This window comes from Procambarus clarkii, chromosome 4 (assembly GCF_040958095.1).
Source record: "Procambarus clarkii isolate CNS0578487 chromosome 4, FALCON_Pclarkii_2.0, whole genome shotgun sequence".
Taxonomy (NCBI): domain Eukaryota; kingdom Metazoa; phylum Arthropoda; class Malacostraca; order Decapoda; family Cambaridae; genus Procambarus; species Procambarus clarkii.
The window spans coordinates 45,700,609-45,725,189 of record NC_091153.1 but is presented as its reverse complement, the minus strand read 5'-3'; the positions used below and the strand labels follow the sequence as shown (position 1 = coordinate 45,725,189).

Sequence of the window (24,581 nt, the reverse complement as noted above, 5' to 3'; positions counted from 1 at the left end):
GTTGTGTCCGGCCAATACTGTTGTGTCCGGCCAATACTGTTGTATCCGGCCAATACTGTTGTATCCGGCCAATACTGTTGTGTCCGGCCAATACTGTTGTATCCGGCCAATACTGTTGTGTCCGGCCAATACTGTTGTGTCCGGCCAATACTGTTGTGTCCGGCCAATACTGTTGTATCCGGCCAATACTGTTGTATCCGGCCAATACTGTTGTGTCCGGCCAATACTGTTGTATCCGGCCAATACTGTTGTGTCCGGCCAATACTGTTGTGTCCGGCCAATACTGTTGTGTCCGGCCCATACTGTTGTGTCCGGCCAATACTGTTGTATCCGGCCAATACTGTTGTGTCCGGCCAATACTGTTGTGTCCAGCCAATACTGTTGTGTCCGGCCACTACTGTTGTGTCCGGCCAATACTGTTGTGTCCGGCCAATACTGTTGTATCCGGCCACTACTGTTGTGTCCGGCCACTACTGTTGTATCCGGCCACTACTGTTGTATCCGGCCAATACTGTTGTGTCCGGCCAATACTGTTGTGTCCGGCCAATACTGTTGTATCCGGCCAATACTGTTGTGTCCGGCCAATACTGTTGTGTCCGGCCAATACTGTTGTATCCGGCCAATACTGTTGTGTCCGGCCAATACTGTTGTATCCGGCCACTACTGTTGTGTCCGGCCACTACTGTTGTATCCGGCCACTACTGTTGTATCCGGCCACTACTGTTGTATCCGGCCACTACTGTTGTGTCCGGCCAATACTGTTGTATCCGGCCACTACTGTTGTGTCCGGCCACTACTGTTGTGTCCGGCCACTACTGTTGTATCCGGCCAATACTGTTGTGTCCGGCCAATACTGTTGTGTCCGGCCAATACTGTTGTGTCCGGCCAATACTGTTGTATCCGGCCAATACTGTTGTATCCGGCCAATACTGTTGTATCCGGCCACTACTACCAGACGCGTCACACGAGTATGATGTGTTTACAAGGGTCAGTAATACAGTGTTACAATAATAAAATAATACACCTTAACAACACCTAAATTATGACCCGAGGTTTATTTTGTGTGTTGCCTGTCTGTCTGTCTGCTTGAAGTTGCCGCCTGTCTGCCTGTCTGCCTGCCTGTCTGCCTGCCTGTCTATCTGTCTGCCAGATTGCCTGCCTGTCTGCCTGCCTGTCTATCTGTCTGCCAGATTGCCTGCCTGCTTGCCTGCCTGTCTATCTGTCTGCCAGATTGCCTGCCTGCTTGCCTGCCTGTCTGTCTGTCTGCCTGATTGCCTGCCTGCCTGCCTGTCTGTCTGTCTGCCTGATTGCCTGCCTGCCTGCCTGTCTGTCTGTCTGCCTGATTGCCTGCCTGCCTGCCTGTCTGTCTGTCTGCCTGATTGCCTGCCTGCCTGCCTGTCTGTCTGTCTGCCTGATTGCCTGCCTGCCTGCCTGTCTGTCTGTCTGCCTGCCTGATTGCCTGATTGCCTGCCTGCCTGCCTGTCTGTGTTTACTAGTTGTGTTTTTACGGGGGTTGAGCTTTGCTCTTTCGGCCCGCCTCTCAACTGTCAATCAACTGTTTACTAACTTTTTTTTTTTTTTTTTTTCCCACACCACACACACACACCCCAGGAAGCAGCCCGTGACAGCTGACTAACTCCCGGGTACCTATTTACTGCTAGGTAACAAGGGCACTTAGGGTGAAAGAAACTTTGCCCATTTGTTTCTGCCTCGTGCGGGAATCGAACCCGCGCCACACAGAATCAGAATCTGTCTGCCTGCCCGCCTGCCTGCCTGCCTGCCTGCCTGCCTGTCTGCCTGTCTGTCTGCCAGCCTGCCCGCCCGTCGGGGATTGATCTAAGTAGCAGGAGGATCAGAAGAAAAGAATATAAAAAGAAAGAAACCAAATGGGGTAAATAATGAAAAAAGAGAATAACAAAGCGAACCAAGATGAGGAGAAGAGGTGGAGAAGGAGAAAGGAGGAGCCAGAGAAGGAGAGAGAAGAGAAGGAGACTGGTAATGTAATCATCTCTCTCCTTCCTAACTACACACTTCCCTTCTCCACCTTCACGATTCCTTGAAAGATCTCTTTTTTGTCCCGACGATACATAACACCCTGTGTGGCCCTCCACCCCTGGTGGTGGTGGTGTGTGGCCCTCCACCCCTGGTGGTGTGTGGCCCTCCATCCCTGGTGGTGGTGGTGTGTGGCCCTCCACCCCAGGCAGGGGTGGTGTGTGTGGCCCTCCACCCCAGGCAGGGGTGAGTGGCACCCCCAGGCAGGGGTGAGTGGCACCCCCAGGCAGGGGTGAGTGGCACCCCCAGGCAGGGGTGAGTGGCACCCCCAGGCAGGGGTGAGTGGCACCCCCAGGCAGGGGTGAGTGGCACCCCAGGCAGGGGTGAGTGGCACCCCAGGCAGGGATGAGTGGCACCCCAGGCAGGGATGAGTGGCACCCCAGGCAGGGGTGAGTGGCACCCCAGGCAGGGGTGAGTGGCACCCCAGGCAGGGATGAGTGGCACCCCAGGCAGGGATGAGTGGCACCCCCAGGCAGGGGTGAGTGGCACCCCCAGGCAGGGGTGAGTGGCACCCCCAGGCAGGGGTGAGTGGCACCCCCAGGCAGGGGTGAGTGGCACCCCCAGGCAGGGGTGAGTGGCACCCCCAGGCAGGGGTGAGTGGCACCCCCAGGCAGGGGTGAGTGGCACCCCCAGGCAGGGGTGAGTGGCACCCCCAGGCAGGGGTGAGTGGCACCCCCAGGCAGGGGTGAGTGGCACCCCAGCATCACAAATACTAATCAGTGTGTGTTGTCCTCGCCTCGTTATCTACTACATTTCCACCTCTTGATTTCCGTCTTCCACCTCTTGGTGTTCCTCCTCCTGCTCGTCCTCCGACGACACTTGACAGGAAATGACAGTAGAAGGCCAAGAGACAGGGGATCCCAGCCTCTCCCAGCTTCCTGGGAAGGTAAGAGGTGTGTGTGTTGGTGTGTCCCGTAGTCTCCTCTCTCCCACGGTGGGACGGGACCTGCTCCTCCCTCTCCCAGAAAAGCTGTATAACAATCGTTTAGCAATTAGGTGGGAGGTATTTTGTGCTTGGTCATGAGGAAGAGGCAGGAGGAGGAGGTGCAGGAGAGGCAAGAGGAGTTAGAGAAGGTGGAAGAGTATTGTATATTTAATGATTAATATTGAAGGTAAGGCTTCATAGTTAATAATTGTCAATGATATTCGTCAAAACTGACAAGTTTGTAATCTTTTATCGACTTGTCCTTCTCATAATGATAATAAATGGTAATGAGGCGGCGGTGTGAATACAACATTTAATAAGCCACCAACTCGAGACGGGCGGACAGGTATACAGGAGACACAACTACGCTGTTTGGAACACTCAATCCCTTGGAACGAGACATCCGGACACATCACCTACAAAACCTTCCTGGACGGACTTGCGTTCACAAACCACTTTTGGTACGTAACCTGGAACAAGCTGTTCCGTCATGCAACTGTGTCATGTCTCTTGTACGTAACCTGGAACAAGCTGTTGCGTCATGCAACTGTCATGTCCCTTGTAACAAGCCGCTGGCACCAGACCCGTGGTCCAGGCCATGGGACAGTTAGGCCGTCACACTAACAACACCAACTAGTGTACACAAGGGTCCAGGCACACGTAACGTGAGGGATATATAGGCAGTAATGACGCGGGTTCTGTACCCTGTCCTCGTGGACCCTCTCTTGGACGGCATCGCCTTGTGTAAGGTTGAGAAGTGGTTCATACGCTCATTCATGCCCATGTGTGTGTGTACACTATGTATGTGTGTGTACACTATGTATGTGTGTGTACACTATGTATGTGTGTGTGTACACCATGTTCATGTCATCACCGTAATGCCTGGTAGTGCCACGGTGATGTGGCACTTGAACAGTCTCGAACGGAACAAGCCGCATGATACAAGTTACTGGGAAGAAGTCACTTGGAACAAGCCACAAGATACAACTATACAAGTCTACAGTTATACACGCTACTAGGAACAAGTCAGCTCTTATACAAGTTACTGTACCTGCTTCATCTACCTTGGTGGTGGTGGAATATAAATAAGGAAAATTTGTGTGTGTTAAATGTGTTGTCTGTTTGGTCACACCTAGATAACAGGTTTGAGAGAGACAGACAGACAGAGGGAGACAGCTAAACAAAGCCTAGGCTAGTGGTAGTGTCGCTCCCTACATGTATGTAGTATGTGTTAGGTTATTCATAAAGCCTAAGGTCACCGAGGTATGCCATAGGCAGTCTTCAGAGGCGGAGTGCTGATCAACTCAACTCTTGCAACCCGTTCTCGCACTTTCTTACAGTCAATATTGACTTATTAAATAAGTGCATATGTGACATACTAATTTATTGTTAATATTTTAGTTTACCTTGAAAAGCTTCATAGAAAACACCGACCTCACCTAACCTTCTTAGTATGTTAAGATAAGCATCTTATTGCTTCGTAATTACAATTATTACTTAATCTATACCTATAATAGGTTAAGTCACATATGCACTTATTTAATAAGTCAATATTGACTGTAAGAAAGTGCGAGAACGGGTTGACTCTTTCTTCTACACATCTGCATGGCTTCCATCAATCCAGTCGTTATTGACCTGTTTGAAGACAATTACTGGCTGACCTGACACGTCGGTTCACCAACCACTATGCTGCCCTTACTACACATAAATACATGTTGTACATACATATATATATATATATACAAGCATACACATACACTAGCTATCGTCAAAGGGAAGCTGGTGCGGTCTTCGCCTAGATCTTGCAGTCAGTGAATGGGACGCAGTTCTCCAAGGGCGTCCATAACAATGTCTTTCTGTTGACAGCCTCGATCTCCAGCACATGCACATTACTCAGCGTCCTTGGCTGGGTGCTGGCCGCCATGTGAGTGCTGAAGCCACATACACGACTTGTGGGAGGCAGGACCGGCGGCCAGCTGAACAACGGGATCACAACAGTCTAGTTACTCGCTGAACGGAAGAAGTTCAACGGCGGGCCATCTCTCTGCGAGACTAGCGCAACAGTTTACACAAACTGTGTCAGGAACTGTATCATATGGTCTGACGGATCCTGGTCAAGGAGAGTCTGAGATATTCAAGGGCTCCGTGCTCTGATGGCTCCTAGTCAACGATCTTCAGGCATTTTCCTTCAAGGACACACACTTCCACCCGTAAGTGACACGACGCCACTCTGGTCCTCAGAACCGAAATGACTTTAGTCCACTTTACTGTGAAGGTTTAACTGCCAGGTCCAGTAAGACGTTCTTCACAGCTAGTTACAACAACAGAGGACCGTTAATCTCCACAAGTTACTGTAGAGAGTAATGTTACCTCTTGTGTCACCACTTTGTGGAGAGGAGGTTGTGTAGACACCCAACATCCACTTCACAAAGTCGTCGTTCGGTGTCCAGCAAAAATTTTACTGAACTGCTTCCCAGTGTGGCATTAGCTGTTGAATGAAACCCAAATGGTTAATGTGGTTAAGGTAGACGTTGTTAGAGGCGTCTATGAACCTTAATGTTGTGGTAAAACTTGAAATGTTACTGAGAGGGAGCTGCTCCGTCCTTGTTCACGTGTGGTAGAATGTCTACTTTAGCCACGAGAGTGACGAACATCCCTGGAGCTACGAGTCAGCTACGATGATGACGACATTCTTAACTTGTTATTGTGCACGTTGAACACAGACTGGTGGTACTTTTGGTCCAGCTGGAGTGGTGTGGTGGTGTGGTGTGGTGGTAGGGATGGTTGTGGTGTAGCCGTGGTGGCGAGAGCCGTGGTGTGGTGGTTCATGGTATCAACATCCCTGGGACACTGCCTAGCTGACTCCCAGGCTGTGGGAGGCTGGTGGGTCATCTCCCACAACTCCCACTCCCACCCACCTCCCCCATCTCAGTGTCGCACCATTCCTCATTCCCCGTCCCGCAAAGTCCTTTCCACATTTCCCTCATTCCTCTACCCTTCCCTATATTTTCCCCACCCTCTTCCACCCTCCTCTCCCTCTGCACTTCCCCAAGCTCTTCGCCTCACAAGTTACCCGACACTGGACTACTGCCGACATATTTGACCATCTACGACACTAATGAGTCCCAGACATTAGTCGCTCACAGCAGTTCCTAACTGGGACCCAGTGGAGACTGAGTGGTGCTCCACGGAGGCTTTAATGTATGTGGAAATTCTTTAATTTTTTCAGAAAGAGTTCTGAAATACTGTTCTGAGATCACACATACTGTGTGATGGGTGAGTGAGGCTAGCCCCGAGCCTCTGGCCTCCAACACTGACTGACATTGTCTTATAGACAGTGATTACTAGATGAGCTGCCTGGTGATGCTCGGACCCGTCTGTCTGTCACTACTGTCTGTTCTTGGCGGTGGTGTAGGAGAGGTTCTTGGTGTGGTGTAGGAGAGGTTCTTGGGGTGGTGTAGGAGAGGTTCTTCGTGTGGTGTTGGAGAGGTTCTTGGGGTGGTGTAGGAGAGGTTCTTGGGGTGGTGTAGGAGAGGTTCTTGGTGTGGTGTTGGAGAGGTTCTTGGGGTGGTGTAGGAGAGGTTCTTGGTGTGGTGTTGGAGAGGTTCTTGGTGTGGTGTAGGAGAGGTTCTTGGGGTGGTGTAGGAGAGGTTCTTGGGGTGGTGTAGGAGAGGTTCTTGGTGTGGTGTTGGAGAGGTTCTTGGTGTGGTGTAGGAGAGGTTCTTGGGGTGGTGTAGGAGAGGTTCTTGGGGTGGTGTAGGAGAGGTTCTTGGGGTGGTGTAGGAGAGGTTCTTGGTGTGGTGTTGGAGAGGTTCTTGGGGTGGTGTAGGAGAGGTTTTTGGTGTGGTGTTGGAGAGGTTCTTGGTGTGGTGTAGGAGAGGTTCTTGGTGTGGTGTTGGAGAGGTTCTTGGTGTGGTGTAGGAGAGGTTCTTGGGGTGGTGTAGGAGAGGTTCTTGGGGTGGTGTTGGAGAGGTTCTTGGTGTGGTGTAGGAGAGGTTCTTGGTGTGGTGTAGGAGAGGTTCTTGGTGTGGTGTAGGAGAGGTTCTTGGGGTGGTGTTGGAGAGGTTCTTGGTGTGGTGTAGGAGAAGTTCTTGGGGTGGTGTAGGAGAGGTTCTTGGTGTGGTGTTGGAGAGGTTCTTGGGGTGGTGTAGGAGAGGTTCTTGGTGTGGTGTTGGAGAGGTTCTTGGTGTGGTGTAGGAGAGGTTCTTGGGGTGGTGTAGGAGAGGTTCTTGGGGTGGTGTAGGAGAGGTTCTTGGGGTGGTGTAGGAGAGGTTCTTGGTGTGGTGTAGGAGAGGTTCTTGGGGTGGTGTAGGAGAGGTTCTTGGTGTGGTGTTGGAGAGGTTCTTGGTGTGGTGTAGGAGAGGTTCTTGGTGTGGTGTTGGAGAGGTTCTTGGTGTGGTGTAGGCGAGGTTCTTGGGGTGGTGTAGGAGAGGTTCTTGGGGTGGTGTTGGAGAGGTTCTTGGTGTGGTGTAGGAGAGGTTCTTGGGGTGGTGTAGGAGAGGTTCTTGGGGTGGTGTTGGAGAGGTTCTTGGTGTGGTGTAGGAGAGGTTCTTGGGGTGATGTAGGAGAGGTTCTTGGGGTGGTGTAGGAGAGGTTCTTGGGGTGGTGTAGGAGAGGTTCTTGGTGTGGTGTAGGAGAGGTTCTTGGGGTGGTGTAGGAGAGGTTCTTGGGGTGGTGTAGGAGAGGTTCTTGGTGTGGTGTAGGAGAGGTTCTTGGGGTGGTGTAGGAGAGGTTCTTGGGGTGGTGTTGGAGAGGTTCTTGGGGTGGTGTAGGAGAGGTTCTTGGGGTGGTGTTGGAGAGGTTCTTAGGGTGTGTGTATGGGGAGGTTTTGGCGCGGTGTTGGCGTGGTGGCTCCCTCTATTGGTGTGGCAGGTTCGAGGACAGCCAAAGCCTCACCCTCCCCGCCCTTATAACTGTCCGGGCGGCTGGTGGCAGAGCTCAGTGCATCCCTGGAGTCCTGACGCAGTGCACACGCTCCCTAGTCCCTCCTGCCACGGCAAGCTAGCCAGGGATAGCCTCACGTCCTCCGGAGTGTCCCTAGCCAGTGACCAAACCTTCCCCCCCCCCCCCGCACTTATCCTTTCACGCAATCAGGACTCCGCAGCCCCTGACGGAATACCGCAGCGGGCCGAGTCAGTGTTGTATGGCGGTGTATTAACGTGATGTGATCAGTGTTTTGTGTTCGCTCCAATACCTCTTCCACAGGGAGATAAGACTCGCTGTGTCTCACACACACACACACACACACGCACGCACACGCACACGCACACGCACACGCACACGCACACGCACACGCACACACGCACACGCATACGCACACGCACACGCGCACACACACCTTCAGAGGGGCGGTGTTACGACACCTTCGCTGGGATCTTATTGTTGGCGGCTCTACAACGGCGCTCACAAGGTTAGTATATACCGAGTGTCCTATACACCTGTATGAGTGTCCTATACACCTGTATGAGTGTCCTATACACCTGTATGAGTGTCCTATACACCTGTATGAGTGTCCTATACGCCTGTATGAGTGTCCTATACGCCTGTATGAGAGACGACACACCTGTATGAGTGTCCTATACACCTGCATGAGTGTCCTATACACCTGCATGAGTGTCCTATACACCTGTATGAGTGTCCTATACACCTGTGTGAGAGACGACACACTTGTATTAGTCCTATACACCTGCATGAGTGTCCTATACACCTGTATGAGTGTCCTATACACCTGTATGAGTGTCCTATACACCTGCATGAGTCCTATACACCTGTATGAGAGATGCCACAGGCAAGAAACGAATACAATTCAGACAAAAATTTAAGACAGGGACAAACTTGAGACAGACAAAGCTACCGAGATTGACAGAGATCAATTAAGGCGAAGCCCTTGTGTAAGGGTTGACCCTCACCACCACGTGTGTGTACACAGTCAACAGTTCGAGCCCCACCACCCACCCTCTGCTCCTTGCCTAATTAACCCAACTTTGGAAACACGACACAATCTTTTATTGCTTCTTCTCTCGTGAGCAACACCTTTGTGGTGGTGTTTGTGGCGTATATGGTGGTGTTTGTGGCGTATATGGTGGTGTTTGTGGCGTATATGGTGGCGTTTGTGGCGTATATGGTGGTGTTTGTGGCGTATATGGTGGTGTTTGTGGCGTATATGGTGGTGTTTGTGGCGTATATGGTGGTGTTTGTGGCGTATATGGTGGTGTTTGTGGTGTATATGGTGGTGTTTGTGGCGTATATGGTGGTGTTTGTGGCGTATATGGTGGTGTTTGTGGTGTATATGGTGGTGTTTGTGGCGTATATGGTGGTGTTTGTGGCGTATATGGTGGCGTTTGTGGCGTATATGGTGGTGTTTGTGGCGTATATGGTGGTGTTTGTGGCGTATATGGTGGTGTTTGTGGCGTATATGGTGGCGTTTGTGGCGTATATGGTGGTGTTTGTGGCGTATATGGTGGTGTTTGTGGTGTATATGGTGGTGTTTGTGGCGTATATGGTGGTGTTTGTGGTGTATATGGTGGTGTTTGTGGCGTATATGGTGGTGTTTGTGGTGTATATGGTGGTGTTTGTGGTGTATATGGTGGTGTTTGTGGCGTATATGGTGGTGTTTGTGGCGTATATGGTGGTGTTTGTGGCGTATATGGTGGTGTTTGTGGCGTATATGGTGGTGTTTGTGGCGTATATGGTGGTGTTTGTGGCGTATATGGTGGTGTTTGTGGCGTATATGGTGGTGTTTGTGGCGTATATGGTGGTGTTTGTGGTGTATATGGTGGTGTTTGTGGCGTATATGGTGGTGTTTGTGGCGTATATGGTGGTGTTTGTGGCGTATATGGTGGTGTTTGTGGCGTATATGGTGGTGTTTGTGGTGTATATGGTGGTGTTTGTGGCGTATATGGTGGTGTTTGTGGTGTATATGGTGGTGTTTGTGGCGTATATGGTGGTGTTTGTGGCGTATATGGTGGTGTTTGTGGCGTATATGGTGGTGTTTGTGGCGTATATGGTGGTGTTTGTGGTGTATATGGTGGTGTTTGTGGCGTATATGGTGGTGTTTGTGGCGTATATGGTGGTGTTTGTGGCGTATTTGGTGGTGTTTGTGGTGTATATGGTGGTGTTTGTGGCGTATATGGTGGTGTTTGTGGTGTATATGGTGGTGTTTGTGGCGTATATGGTGGTGTTTGTGGCGTATATGGTGGTGTTTGTGGCGTATATGGTGGTGTTTGTGGTGTATATGGTGGTGTTTGTGGCGTATATGGTGGTGTTTGTGGCGTATATGGTGGTGTTTGTGGCGTATATGGTGGTGTTTGTGGCGTATATGGTGGTGTTTGTGGCGTATATGGTGGTGTTTGTGGCGTATATGGTGGTGTTTGTGGCGTATATGGTGGTGTTTGTGGCGTATATGGTGGTGTTTGTGGCGTATATGGTGGTGTTTGTGGCGTATATGGTGGTGTTTGTGGCGTATATGGTGGTGTTTGTGGTGTATATGGTGGTGTTTGTGGCGTATATGGTGGTGTTTGTGGCGTATATGGTGGTGTTTGTGGCGTATATGGTGGTGTTTGTGGTGTATATGGTGGTGTTTGTGGCGTATATGGTGGTGTTTGTGGCGTATATGGTGGTGTTTGTGGCGTATATGGTGGTGTTTGTGGCGTATATGGTGGTGTTTGTGGTGTATATGGTGGTGTTTGTGGCGTATATGGTGGTGTTTGTGGCGTATATGGTGGTGTTTGTGGCGTATATGGTGGTGTTTGTGGCGTATATGGTGGTGTTTGTGGCGTATATGGTGGTGTTTGTGGCGTATATGGTGGTGTTTGTGGCGTATATGGTGGCGTATATGGTGGTGTTTGTGGCGTATATGGTGGTGTTTGTGGCGTATATGGTGGTGTTTGTGGCGTATATGGTGGTGTTTGTGGCGTATATGGTGGTGTTTGTGGCGTATATGGTGGTGTTTGTGGCGTATATAGTGGTGCATATGGTGGTGTTTGTGGCGTATATGGTGGTGTGTGTGGCGTATATGGTGGTGTTTGTGGCGTATATAGTGGTGTATATGGTGGTGTTTGTGGTGTATATGGTGGTGTTTGTGGCGTATATGGTGGTGTTTGTGGCGTATATGGTGGTGTTTGTGGCGTATATGGTGGTGTGTATGGCGTATATAGTGGTGTATATGGTGGTGTTTGTGGCGTATATGGTGGCGTATATGGTGATGTTTGTGGCGTATATGGTGTTTGTGGCGTATATGGTGGTGTTTGTGGCGTATATGGTGGTATTTGTGGCGTATATGGTGGTGTTTTTGGCGTATATGGTGGTGTTTGTGGCGTATATGGTGGTGTTTGTGGCGTATATAGTGGTGCATATGGTGGTGTTTGTGGCGTATATGGTGGTGTTTGTGGCGTATATGGTGGTGTTTGTGGCGTATATGGTGGTGTTTGTGGCGTATATGGTGGTGTTTGTGGCGTATATGGTGGTGTTTGTGGCGTATATGGTGGCGTATATGGTGGTGTTTGTGGCGTATATGGTGGTGTTTGTGGCGTATATGGTGGCGTATATGGTGGTGTTTGTGGCGTATATGGTGGTGTTTGTGGCGTATATGGTGGTGTTTGTGGCGTATATGGTGGTGTTTGTGGCGTATATGGTGGTGTTTGTGGCGTATATAGTGGTGCATATGGTGGTGTTTGTGGCGTATATGGTGGTGTGTGTGGCGTATATGGTGGTGTTTGTGGCGTATATAGTGGTGTATATGGTGGTGTTTGTGGTGTATATGGTGGTGTTTGTGGCGTATATGGTGGTGTTTGTGGCGTATATGGTGGCGTATATGGTGGTGTTTGTGGCGTATATGGTGGTGTGTATGGCGTATATAGTGGTGTATATGGTGGTGTTTGTGGCGTATATGGTGGCGTATATGGTGATGTTTGTGGCGTATATGGTGGTGTTTGTGGCGTATATGGTGGTGTTTGTGGCGTATATGGTGGTGTTTGTGGCGTATATGGTGGTGTTTGTGGCGTATATGGTGGTGTTTGTGGCGTATATAGTGGTGCATATGGTGGTGTTTGTGGCGTATATGGTGGTGTTTGTGGCGTATATGGTGGTGTTTGTGGCGTATATGGTGGTGTTTGTGGCGTATATGGTGGTGTTTGTGGCGTATATGGTGGTGTTTGTGGCGTATATGGTGGTGTTTGTGGCGTATATGGTGGTGTTTGTGGCGTATATGGTGGTGTTTGTGGCGTATATGGTGGTGTTTGTGGCGTATATGGTGATGTTTGTGGCGTATATAGTGGTGTATATGGTGGTGTTTGTGGCGTATATGGTGGTGTTTGTGGCGTATATGGTGGTGTTTGTGGCGTATATGGTGGTGTTTGTGGCGTATATGGTGGTGTTTGTGGCGTATATGGTGGTGTTTGTGGCGTATATGGTGGTGTTTGTGGCGTATATGGTGGTGTTTGTGGCGTATATGGTGGTGCTTGTGGCGTATATGATATATGTGGTGTGTGTGAGATAATAGTTGTACGGAACATGTGAAACAATATACCAAAATCTCAATATATATTAATAAGGCGCCATATATATGGACACAATAAAGCTATAACAACGGCCAAGATGGAAAACATCATATATGTATTGTTTGGGATTGTTTGTTGATTGTTACGGGAGAGTTGCATAGTTGTAAGTGTTTGTTAGGTACGTGTTTGTGAGTGTGCTTGGTTGGGTGTATGTTGGGCTGCCTCTCATCACCCGCAGCAAACACCTTAGGCTTTTGGGCTTACGATGACGGTCATTTGATGACGTTTATATCCAGTGTGATGGTGTGGTGATGGTGGTGTTGTGTGGTGACACTTGTAGTGGTGATAGTGAGGAAGGTGACAGTGATAGTGAGGGTGCTGGTGGCGACGACAAGGCGAGCACCTCCTTGGAGACATCAATGCCAACCTGCACATGATCCAAGACGACTCTTAATACCCACAACAAAACTCCAACACAAGTCTTGATAAAAGAAATTATCTGCTCATCTCTCGCTCAGTAAACATGGACAAAAAGAAAACCTTGATACAATTACAGGCTGATGAGGAGTCAGGCTGGGTAGGAGGCGGCTCCAGGAGGCTCCATCACTACATATTGGTACTTTCTGGTGGTCCATCACTACATATTGGTACTTTTTGGTGGTCCATCACTACATGTTGGTACTTTCTGGTGGTCCATCACTACATATTGGTACTTTCTGGTGGTCCATCACTACATATTGGTACTTTCTGGTGGCCCATCACTTCATATTGGTACTTTCTGGTGGTCCATCACTACATATTGATACTTTCTGGTGGCCCATCACTTCATATTGGTACTTTCTGGTGGTCCATCACTACATATTGGTACTTTCTGGTGGTCCATCACTACATGTTGGTACTTTCTGGTGGTCCATCACTACATATTGGTACTTTCTGGTGGCCCATCACTTCATATTGGTACTTTCTGGTGGTCCATCACTACATATTGGTACTTTCTGGTGGCCCATCACTTCATATTGGTACTTTCTGGTGGTCCATCACTACATATTGGTACTTTCTGGTGGCCCATCACTTCATATTGGTACTTTCTGGTGGTCCATCACTTCATATTGGTACTTTCTGGTGGTCCATCACTACATGTTGGTACTTTCTGGTGGTCCATCACTACATATTGGTACTTTCTGGTGGTCCATCACTACATATTGGTACTTTCTGGTGGTCCATCACTACATGTTGGTACTTTCTGGTGGTCCATCACTACATAGTGGTAGTTTTTGGTTGTCCATCACTACATAGTGGTACTTTCTGGTGGTCCATCACTACATGTTGGTACTTGTTGGTGGTCCATCACTACATATTGGTAGTTTCTGGTTGCCCATCACTACATATTGGTACTTTCTGGTGGTCCACCACGACATATTGGTACTTTGTGGTGGTCCATCACTACATACTGGTACTTTGTGGTGGTCCATCACTACATATTGGTACTTTGTGGTGGTCCATCACTACATATTGGTACTTTGTGGTGGTCCATCACTACATATTGGTACTTAGTCCTGGGGCCCCACTCTGCCAGTCGTGGGGGCGAAGGGGACCAACCCACAACCCATCCTCCGAATTGACAGTACGGTTTAATACTAAGAGTAATAAGTACATTTCCTGACTGTCATAAATAGTACATAATTGCACTTACGGGACTTACATTTTCTTCCCCATTTATTCTCCTCGTTTTCTGTTAAGACACTCAGAAGTTTAGGATGAGGTTTTAAGTTCAGTTCGCTATACACAAGTTTTAAATATCAGGAATTTATTTTTCAGTTTTATTGAAAAATAAAGTTTTTATGCAAAATTTATAAATAGCCTGAGTTGCTTTACATTTTTTTTTAAATATTTTAGTTTTGTTTTATTAGTTTTATAAAACTGTAATATCAATACAGCTATAGGTTAAGTAGTAATTGTAATTAAGAAGCAATAAAATTATTATCTTCAAAAACTAAGACGGTTAGGTTAGGTCGTGGTTTTCTATTCAGCTTTTTAGGTAAACTCAAATATTCACAATATATTTGACAGTAAGATTTAATACTAAGTGAAAATAAGTACAATTCCTGACTGCCATACGTAGTACATAATTGCATTTATGGAGTTGTTACATTTACCTCCCAATTTTTGGAGACCGGGCTGCCAACCCACCAATACAACCACCACCACCATAGAGCCACTATCAGCCCACCACCACCATCCCACCACCACCAGCCCACCACCACCAGCCCACCACCACCAGCCCACCACCACCACCACTAGAGCCACTACCAGCCCACCACCACCACCACCACTAGAGCCACTACCAGCCCACCACCACCACCACAATTCCTCCCCAACAAGCAGAGTCAAACACAGTTGACGTCATCTCCTTGAATGAATGGAAGCCCAACCCACCATCCTGGCCCTCAACCCCCCCACCCCACCCTCTCCGCCCACACCCAGTGGACACAGACCAGGGGGGTGGACACACAGACCAGGTTGTGGACACACAGACCAGGGGGGTGGACACACAGACCAGGGGGGGTGGACACACAGACCAGGGGGGGGTGGACACACAGACCAGGGGGGTGGACACACAGACCAGGGGGGTGGACACACAGACCAGGGGGGTGGACACACAGACCAGGGGGGTGGACACACAGACCAGGGGGGTGGACACACAGACCAGGGGGGTGGACACACAGACCAGGGGGGTGGACACACAGACCAGGGGGGGTGGACACACAGACCAGGGGGGGTGGACACACAGACCAGGGGGGTGGACACACAGACCAGGGGGGTGGACACACAGACCAGGGGGGTGGACACACAGACCAGGGGGTGGACACACAGACCAGGGGGGTGGACACACAGACCAGGGGGGTGGACACACAGACCAGGGGGGTGGACACACAGACCAGGGGGGTGGACACACAGACCAGGGGGGTGGACACACAGACCAGGGGGGTGGACACACAGACCAGGGGGGTGGACACAGACCAGGGATGTAGTAGTGACCTTGTGAGTGGATCAGTGATGAGTGTGAGTGCATGATGAGTGTGTGAGTGCATGAGTGGATCAGCTAATGTTTCTGGCCGGACTTAGAGGGTCCTGGTGCCTTGATCCTTCTGACCCCTTCAAGGCTGTGAAGATGTCCCTGGGAGGGTCCCTGGGAGGGTCCCTGGGAGGGTCCCTGGGGGTGGTGGTGTCCCTGGGATAGTCCCTGGGAGTGGTGGTGTCCCTGGGATGGTCCCTGGGGTGGTGGTGTCCCTGGGATGGTCCCTGGGGTGGTGGTGTCCCTTTGATGGTCCCTGGGGGTGGTGGTGTCCCTGGGGTGGTGGTGTCCCTGAGATGGTCCCTGGGGTGGTGGTGTCCCTGGGATGGTCCCTGGGGTGGTGGTGTCCCTGAGATGGTCCCTGGGGTGGTGGTGTCCCTGGGATGGTCTCTGGGGTGGAGGTGTCCCTGGGATGGTCCCTGGGGGTGAAGGTGTCCCTGGGAGGGTCTCTGGCAGTGGTCCCTCACAATATGGTGTCACTGACCTTTTCTCCAGCAGCAAGACGGTCCACAACACTAATTCATGGGGAACTGTGTGTGTCGTCTTGTCTCTTAAGTGCTCGCGAGTGTGTGTGAGTGAGTGAGTGAGTGCTCGCGAGTGTATGTATGTGAGTGAGTGCTCGCGAGTGTATGTGTGTGTGTACTCACCTATTTCTACTTGCGAGGGTTAAGCTCTGACTCTTTGGTCCCGCCTCTCAACCGTCAATCAACTGGTGTACAGGTTCCTAAGCCTATTGGGCTCTATCATATCTACACTTGAAACTGTGTATGGAGTCAGCCTCCACCACATCACTGCCTAATGCATTCCATTTGTCAACCATTTGTGTGTGTGTGTCAGTGTCCACCACCAATACATGTTTATAATGTGTGTTTTTCTCCCAGGATGAGTACGACGCGATGCCTGGTGAGGGTGGCCCTAGCCTGTGTCACCTGCCTGGCGGCTCACGTGCATCCTACCTCACAGGTAAGACCTCCTCCTGCACTCTCTACCTTTTGCAGGCGATGAGTCACAATAACGTGGCTGAAGTATGTTGACCAAACCACACACTAGAAGTTGAAGGGACGACGACGTTTCGGTCCGTCCTGGACCATTCTCAAGTCGATTGTATCGACTTGAGAATGGTCTGGACAGACCGAAACGTCGTCGTCCCTTCAACTTCTAGTGTGTGGTCTGGTCAACCTCCTCCAACACTCCCTACCTTTGATCTACACTTTGCCTCCTTCTAGTCCTCTTAAGTTCACCAAGTTTCTAATAAAGCGTGTGACCTTAAGGTGCTTGCAGGTCAAGGGGTTAACCACTATATATCAAGTTACCCACCGTGAATATAACTAGTATATATAGATGTGTAGATAAAGGCCGTATATCACACTAGTCACCGTTCACAGTTAACAGTATTGACAATAATGTTGGCCAAGTTTTAAGTTCGTGTGTGATTATATAAACGGACAGTTTGTAAATAATTGTTAAGTTTTATGAGGGCGTGCTGGGAGGAGGGCCGAGGCGTGCCACCAACTGTGCCGGAGTTGAAGGGTACGAGATGTGTGGAGAGGCGACACTAATGGCAATTCACTCTTCTGGAAGACAGAAGGAAGATGCAGGTGCTTCTGACGGCGTGTGGGGGGGGGGGGTAAGGAAGAGCTGTCTACTCCAGCCAGGGCAGGTGTCACCACACACACACACACACACACACACACACACACACACACACACACACACACACACACACACACACTAACTCAAGTTTCTCACTTTGCGTCACTACGCCACAAGAGCACCACACAGCACCAGAGAGCTTCCCGCCTCGCGTCACTACGCCACAAGAGCCACACACAGCACCAGAGAGCTTCCCGCCTCGCGTCACTACGCCACAAGAGCCACACACAGCACCAGAGAGCTTCCCGCCTCGCGTCACTACGCCACAAGAGCACCACACAGCACCAGAGAGCTTCCCGCCTCGCGTCACTACGCCACAAGAGCACCACACAGCACCAGAGAGCTTCCCGCCTCGCGTCACTACACCACAAGAGCCACACACAGCACCAGAGAGCTTCCCGCCTCGCGTCACTACACCACAAGAGCACCACACAGCACCAGAGAGCTTCCCGCCTCGCGTCACTACGCCACAAGAGCCACACACAGCACCAGAGAGCTTCCCGCCTCGCGTCACTACACCACAAGAGCACCACACAGCACCAGAGAGCTTCCCGCCTCGCGTCACTACACCACAAGAGCCACACACAGCACCAGAGAGCTTCCCGCCTCGCGTCACTACACCACAAGAGCCACACACAGCACCAGAGAGCTTCCCGCCTCGCGTCACTACACCACAAGAGCCACACACAGCACCAGAGAGCTTCCCGCCTCGCGTCACTACGCCACAAGAGCCACACACAGCACCAGAGAGCTTCCCGCCTCGCGTCACTACACCACAAGAGCCACACACAGCACCAGAGAGCTTCCCGCCTCGCGTCACTACACCACAAGAGCACCACACAGCACCAGAGAGCTTCCCGCCTCGCGTCACTACACCACAAGAGCCACACACAGCACCAGAGAGCTTCCCGCCTCGCGTCACTACGCCACAAGAGCCACACACCGCACCAGAGAGCTTCCCGCCTCGCGTCACTACACCACAAGAGCCACACACAGCACCAGGACGCACCATCCATGCGTCACTACGCCACAAGAGCACCACACAGCACCAGGACGCACCCTCCATGCGTCACTACGCCACAAGAGCCACACACAGCACCAGGACGCACCCTCCATGCGTCACTACGCCACAAGAGCCACACACAGCACCAGGACGCACCCTCCATGCGTCCCTACGCCACAAGAGCACCACACAGCACCAGCACGCACCCTCCATGCGTCACTACGCCACAAGAGCACCACACAGCACCAGGACGCACCCTCCATGCGTCACTACGCCACAAGAGCACCACACAGCACCAGCACGCACCCTCCATGCGTCACTACGCCACAAGAGCCACACACAGCACCAGGACGCACCCTCCATGCGTCACTACGCCACAAGAGCCACACACAGCACCAGGACGCACCCTCCATGCGTCACTACGCCACAAGAGCCACACACAGCACCAGGACGCACCCTCCATGCGTCACTACGCCACAAGAGCACCACACAGCACCAGGACGCACCCTCCATGCGTCACTACGCCACAAGAGCCACACACAGCACCAGGACGCACCCTCCATGCGTCACTACGCCACAAGAGCCACACACAGCACCAGGACGCACCCTCAATGCGTCACTACGCCACAAGAGCCACACACAGCACCAGGACGCACCCTCCATGCGTCACTACGCCACAAGAGCACCACACAGCACCAGGACGCACCCTCCATGCGTCACTACGCCACAAGAGCCACACACAGCACCAGCACGCACCCTCCATGCGTCACTACGCCACAAGAGCCACACACAGCACCAGGACGCACCCTCCATGCGTCACTACGCCACAAGAGCCACACACAGCACCAGGACGCACCCTCCATGCGTCACTACGCCACAAGAGCCACACACAGCACCAGGACGCACCCTCCATGCGTCACTACGCCACAAGAGCACCACACAGCACCAGGACGCACCCTCCATGCGTCACTACGCCACAAGAGCCACACACAGCACCAGGACGCACCCTCCATGCGTCACTACGCCACAAGAGCCACACACAGCACCAGGACGCACCCTCCATGCGTCACTACGCCACAAGAGCCACACACAGCACCAGGACGCACCCTCCATGCGTCACTACGCCACAAGAGCACCACACAGCACCAGGACGCACCCTCCATGCGTCACTACGCCACAAGAGCCACACACAGCACCAGCACGCACCCTCCATGCGTCACTACGCCACAAGAGCCACACACAGCACCAGGACGCACCCTCCATGCGTCACTACGCCACAAGAGCCACACACAGCACCAGCACGCACCCTCCATGCGTCACTACGCCACAAGAGCACCACACAGCACCAGGACGCACCCTCCATGCGTCACTACGCCACAAGAGCCACACACAGCACCAGCACGCACCCTCCATGCGTCACTACGCCACAAGAGCCACACACAGCATCAGCACGCACCCTCCATGCGTCACTACGCCACAAGAGCACCACACAGCACCAGGACGCACCCTCCATGCGTCACTACGCCACAAGAGCCACACACAGCACCAGGACGCACCCTCCATGCGTCACTACGCCACAAGAGCCACACACAGCACCAGGACGCACCCTCCATGCGTCAGTCAGCTTTGTTTTCAGAGAGAATGCAAGTCGAAGAAGTCTTTTTGCTCTTGAGTGATGAAAGGTGAAGGTCTGTGGGCGGGTCTGGGTGGTGGTGGGCGGGGCCGGGTGGTGGGCGTGGCCGGGTGGTGGGCGGGGCCGAGTGGTGGTGATTAATGTTATTGGTTGTGATGGGGCGGTAGTGGTTTGTGGGGCGTGGTTGGTGTGAGGGAGGAGCCCCGAGACGGCTGGCACAAGTGGCTCTTAATGTATTTAGGGAGCCCTGCCCCCCCCCCCAGGCTGCGACTCTGGCGTACTCTACCTTGTCTGGTGTTGATTGGTGAGCTGCCACACCTGTGGTGATCATGGTACACACACACACACACCTGTGGTGATCATGGTACACACACACACACCTGTGGTGATCATGGTACACACACACACCTGTGGTCATCATGGTACACACTCACACACACCTGTGGTCATCATAGTACACACACACCTGTGGTCATCATGGTACACACACACCTGTGGTCATCATGGTACACACACACCTGTGGTCATCATGGTACACACACACACACACACCTGTGGTCATCATGGTACACACACACACACACACCTGTGGTCATCATGGTACACACACACCTGTGGTCATCATGGTACACACACACCTGTGGTCATCATGGTACACACACACACACACACCTGTGGTCATCATGTTACACACACACACACACACCTGTGGTCATCATGGTACACACACACCTGTGGTCATCATGGTACACACACACCTGTGGTCATCATGGTACACACACACACACACACACCTGTGGTCATCATGGTACACACACACACACACACACACCTGTGGTCATCATGGTACACACACACACACACACCTGTGGTCATCATGGTACACACACACCTGTGGTCATCATGGTACACACACACCTGTGGTCATCATGGTACACACACACACACCTGTGATCATCATGGTACACACACACCTGTGGTGATGATGGTACACACACACCTGTGGTCATCATGGTACACACACACACACACACCTGTGGTCATCATGGTACACACACACCTGTGGTGATCATGGTACACACACACCTGTGGTCATCATGGTACACACACACACACACACACACCTGTGGTCATCATGGTACACACACACACACACCTGTGGTCATCATGGTACACACACACACACACCTGTGGTCATCATGGTACACACACACACACACCTGTGGTCATCATGGTACACACACACCTGTGGTCATCATGGTACACACACACACACACACCTGTGGTCATCATGGTACACACACACACACCTGTGGTGATCATGGTACACACACACACCTGTGGTCATCATGGTACACACACACACCTGTGGTCATCATGGTACACACACACACCTGTGGTCATCATGGTACACACACACACACACACCTGTGGTCATCATGGTACACACACACACACACACCTGTGGTCATCATGGTACACACACACCTGTGGTCATCATGGTACACACACACACACCTGTGATCATCATGGTACACACACACCTGTGGTGATGATGGTACACACACACCTGTGGTCATCATGGTACACACACACACACACCTGTGGTCATCATGGTACACACACACCTGTGGTGATCATGGTACACACACACCTGTGGTCATCATGGTACACACACACACACACACCTGTGGTCATCATGGTACACACACACACACACCTGTTGTCATCATGGTACACACACACACACACCTGTGGTCATCATGGTACACACACACACACACACCTGTGGTCATCATGGTACACACACACCTGTGGTCATCATGGTACACACACACCTGTGGTCATCATGGTACACACACACCTGTGGTCATCATGGTACACACACACCTGTGGTCATCATGGTACACACACACCTGTGGTCATCATGGTACACACACACACACACCTGTGGTCATCATGGTACACACACACACACACCTGTGGTCATCATGGTACACACACACACACCTGTGGTCATCATGGTACACACACACCTGTGGTGATCATGGTACACACACACCTGTGGTCATCATGGTACACACACACCTGTGGTGATCATGGTACACACACACACACCTGTGGTCATCATGGTACACACACACACACACACCTGTGGTCATCATGGTACACACACACCTGTGGTCATCATGGTACACACACACACACCTGTGGTGATGATGGTACACACACACACACCTGTGGTGATCATGGTACACACACACACACCTGTGGTGATGATGGTACACACACACACCTGTGGTCATCATGGTACACACACACACACACCTGTGGTCATCATGGTACACACACACCTGTGGTGATCATGGTACACACACACCTGTGGTGATCATGGTACACACACACCTGTGGTCATCATGGTACACACACACACACACCTGTGGTCATCATGGTACACACACACCTGTGGTGATCATGGTACACACACACCTGTGGTGATCATGGTACACACACACCTGTGGTGATCATGGTACACACACACCTGTGGTGATCATGGTACACACACACACACCTGTGGTGATGATGGTACACACACACACACCTGTGGTGATGATGGTACACACACACACACCTGTGGTGATGATGGTACACACACACACACACCTGTGGTGATGATGGTACACACACACACACCTGTGGTGATGATGGTACACACACACACCTGTGGTCATCATGGTACACACACACCTGTGGTGACAGTGTCGGGGGTGGGTGACCTTAGAGGACACAAGACACAGGTATGGACATCATTATCTTCCTCGCATCAGAAGCTCACAGATATAACAAACAAGTTTTAGAATCATTAAACAAAGAATCTTATCAAAACCCAGTCCTGAGATACCCAACTGTTGAACGTTTTCGTGGTGAAAGGAATATAAGGTGTTAAAACACCTCCACTTACCCTACGGGCTCACCATAGCCCGTGCTACATGGACACCTCGTTCTGAGTCGCTAAATCTGAAACAACAACTCCACTTACCTATAAGGACAGACTTGAAGAGCAGAAACTACGGTTACTGGGAGAGAACATACCTAGAGAGAGACATGATTACGACATAAGATGCTGGGACAAGAGACAACCATGTGAAGAGCGGCGGGAGACGAGGTTGTTCACACACTGTACATGACCTGAGGCCAACAGCTGGTCCATGTAAACATTGTGGCCGCGGGAGGGAAGAAGCAGGCTTGCTGCTCCCACATTAATGTATCACTTCTCAGTGAGGAGATATATGGCTACTTCTGGTAGAGAGGACGACGACGACGATGATGATGCATTATTATTGTATCGTCGTCGTCGACCACAACACCCTGGCAACTGTATGTAAGCTCAATGCGGCAGTAAGAACTGATCCATCTTGGCTGCTGCTACTGCTGCTGCTGCTACTGCTACTGCTACTGCAGCAGCAGCAGCAGCAGCAGCAGCAGCAACAGCAGCAGTACTGCCCCACCTGGTACCCGTGTCCCACTGCCCCACCTGGTACCTGTGCCCCACTGTACCCATGCCTGATACTCGTGCCCCACTGCCCCACCTGGTACCTGTGTCCCACTGCCCCACCTGGTACCTGTGTCCCACTGCCCCACCTGGTACCTTGTACCCCACTGCCCCACCTGGTACCTGTGCCCCACTGCCCCACCTGGTACCTGTGCCCCACTGCCCCACCTGGTACCCGTGCCCCACTGCCCCACCTGGTACCCGTGCCCCACTGCCCCACCTGATACCCGTGTCCCACTGCCCCACCTGGTACCCGTGCCCCACTGCCCCACCTGATACCCGTGTCCCACTGCCCCACCTGATACCCGTGTCCCACTGCCCCACCTGATACCCGTGTCCCACTGCCCCACCTGGTACCTGTGCCCCACTGCCCCACCTGGTACCTGTGCCCCACTGCCCCACCTGGTACCCGTGCCCCACTGCCCCACCTGGTACCCGTGCCCCACTGCCCCACCTGATACCCGTGTCCCACTGCCCCACCTGGTACCCGTGCCCCACTGCCCCACCTGATACCCGTGTCCCACTGCCCCACCTGATACCCGTGTCCCACTGCCCCACCTGATACCCGTGCCCCACTGCCCCACCTGGTACCCGTGCCCCACTGCCCCACCTGGTACCCGTGTCCCACTGCCCCACCTGGTACCCGTGTCCCACTGCCCCACCTGGTACCCGTGCCCCACTGCCCCACCTGGTACCCGTGTCCCACTGCCCCACCTGGTACCCGTGTCCCACTGCCCCACCTGGTACCCGTGTCCCACTGCCCCACCTGGTACCCGTGCCCCACTGCCCCACCTGGTACCCGTGCCCCACTGCCCCACCTGGTACCCGTGTCCCACTGCCCCACCCTGTACCCGTGCCCCACTGCCCCACCTGATACCTGTGCCCCACTGCCCCACCTGGTACCTGTGCCCCACTGCCCCACCTGGTACCCGTGCCCCACTGCCCCACCTGGTACCCGTGCCCCACCTGGTACCTGTGCCCCACTGCCCCACATCCCCCCCCCCCTCCCACATAACAGACAAACAGGTCTAAGTGGGAGTTCATATATAAACTACCTGTGAAGGGTCAAGTTAGTGCGCGGGTGAGTGGAGGACACCGCACTCCAGGGGTGACCAGGGCACCGCACTCCAGGGGTGACCAGGGCACCGCACTCCAGGGGTGACCAGGGCACCGCACTCCAGGGGTGACC

General features: G+C 52.1%; 1 protein-coding gene across 5 annotated transcripts in view; it reads left to right on the top strand.

Annotated features, from left to right (window-relative positions):
- The window catches only part of sona (sol narae), a 213,665-nt gene that overhangs the window by 133,664 nt on the left and 55,420 nt on the right, over positions 1–24,581 (top strand). For 3 of the 5 annotated variants that reach the window (XM_045732882.2, XM_045732868.2, XM_045732889.2), the window contains exons 1-2: positions 7,911–8,387; positions 16,432–16,513. In XM_045732882.2, coding sequence (XP_045588838.1) covers positions 16,433–16,513 — 81 coding nt within the window. In that variant the 5' untranslated portion in view covers positions 7,911–8,387; position 16,432. Of the gene's footprint in view, positions 1–7,910; positions 8,388–16,431; positions 16,514–24,581 lie in introns of those variants that run through there. The other 2 variants (XM_069334325.1, XM_045732874.2) reach the window with 1 other exon arrangement.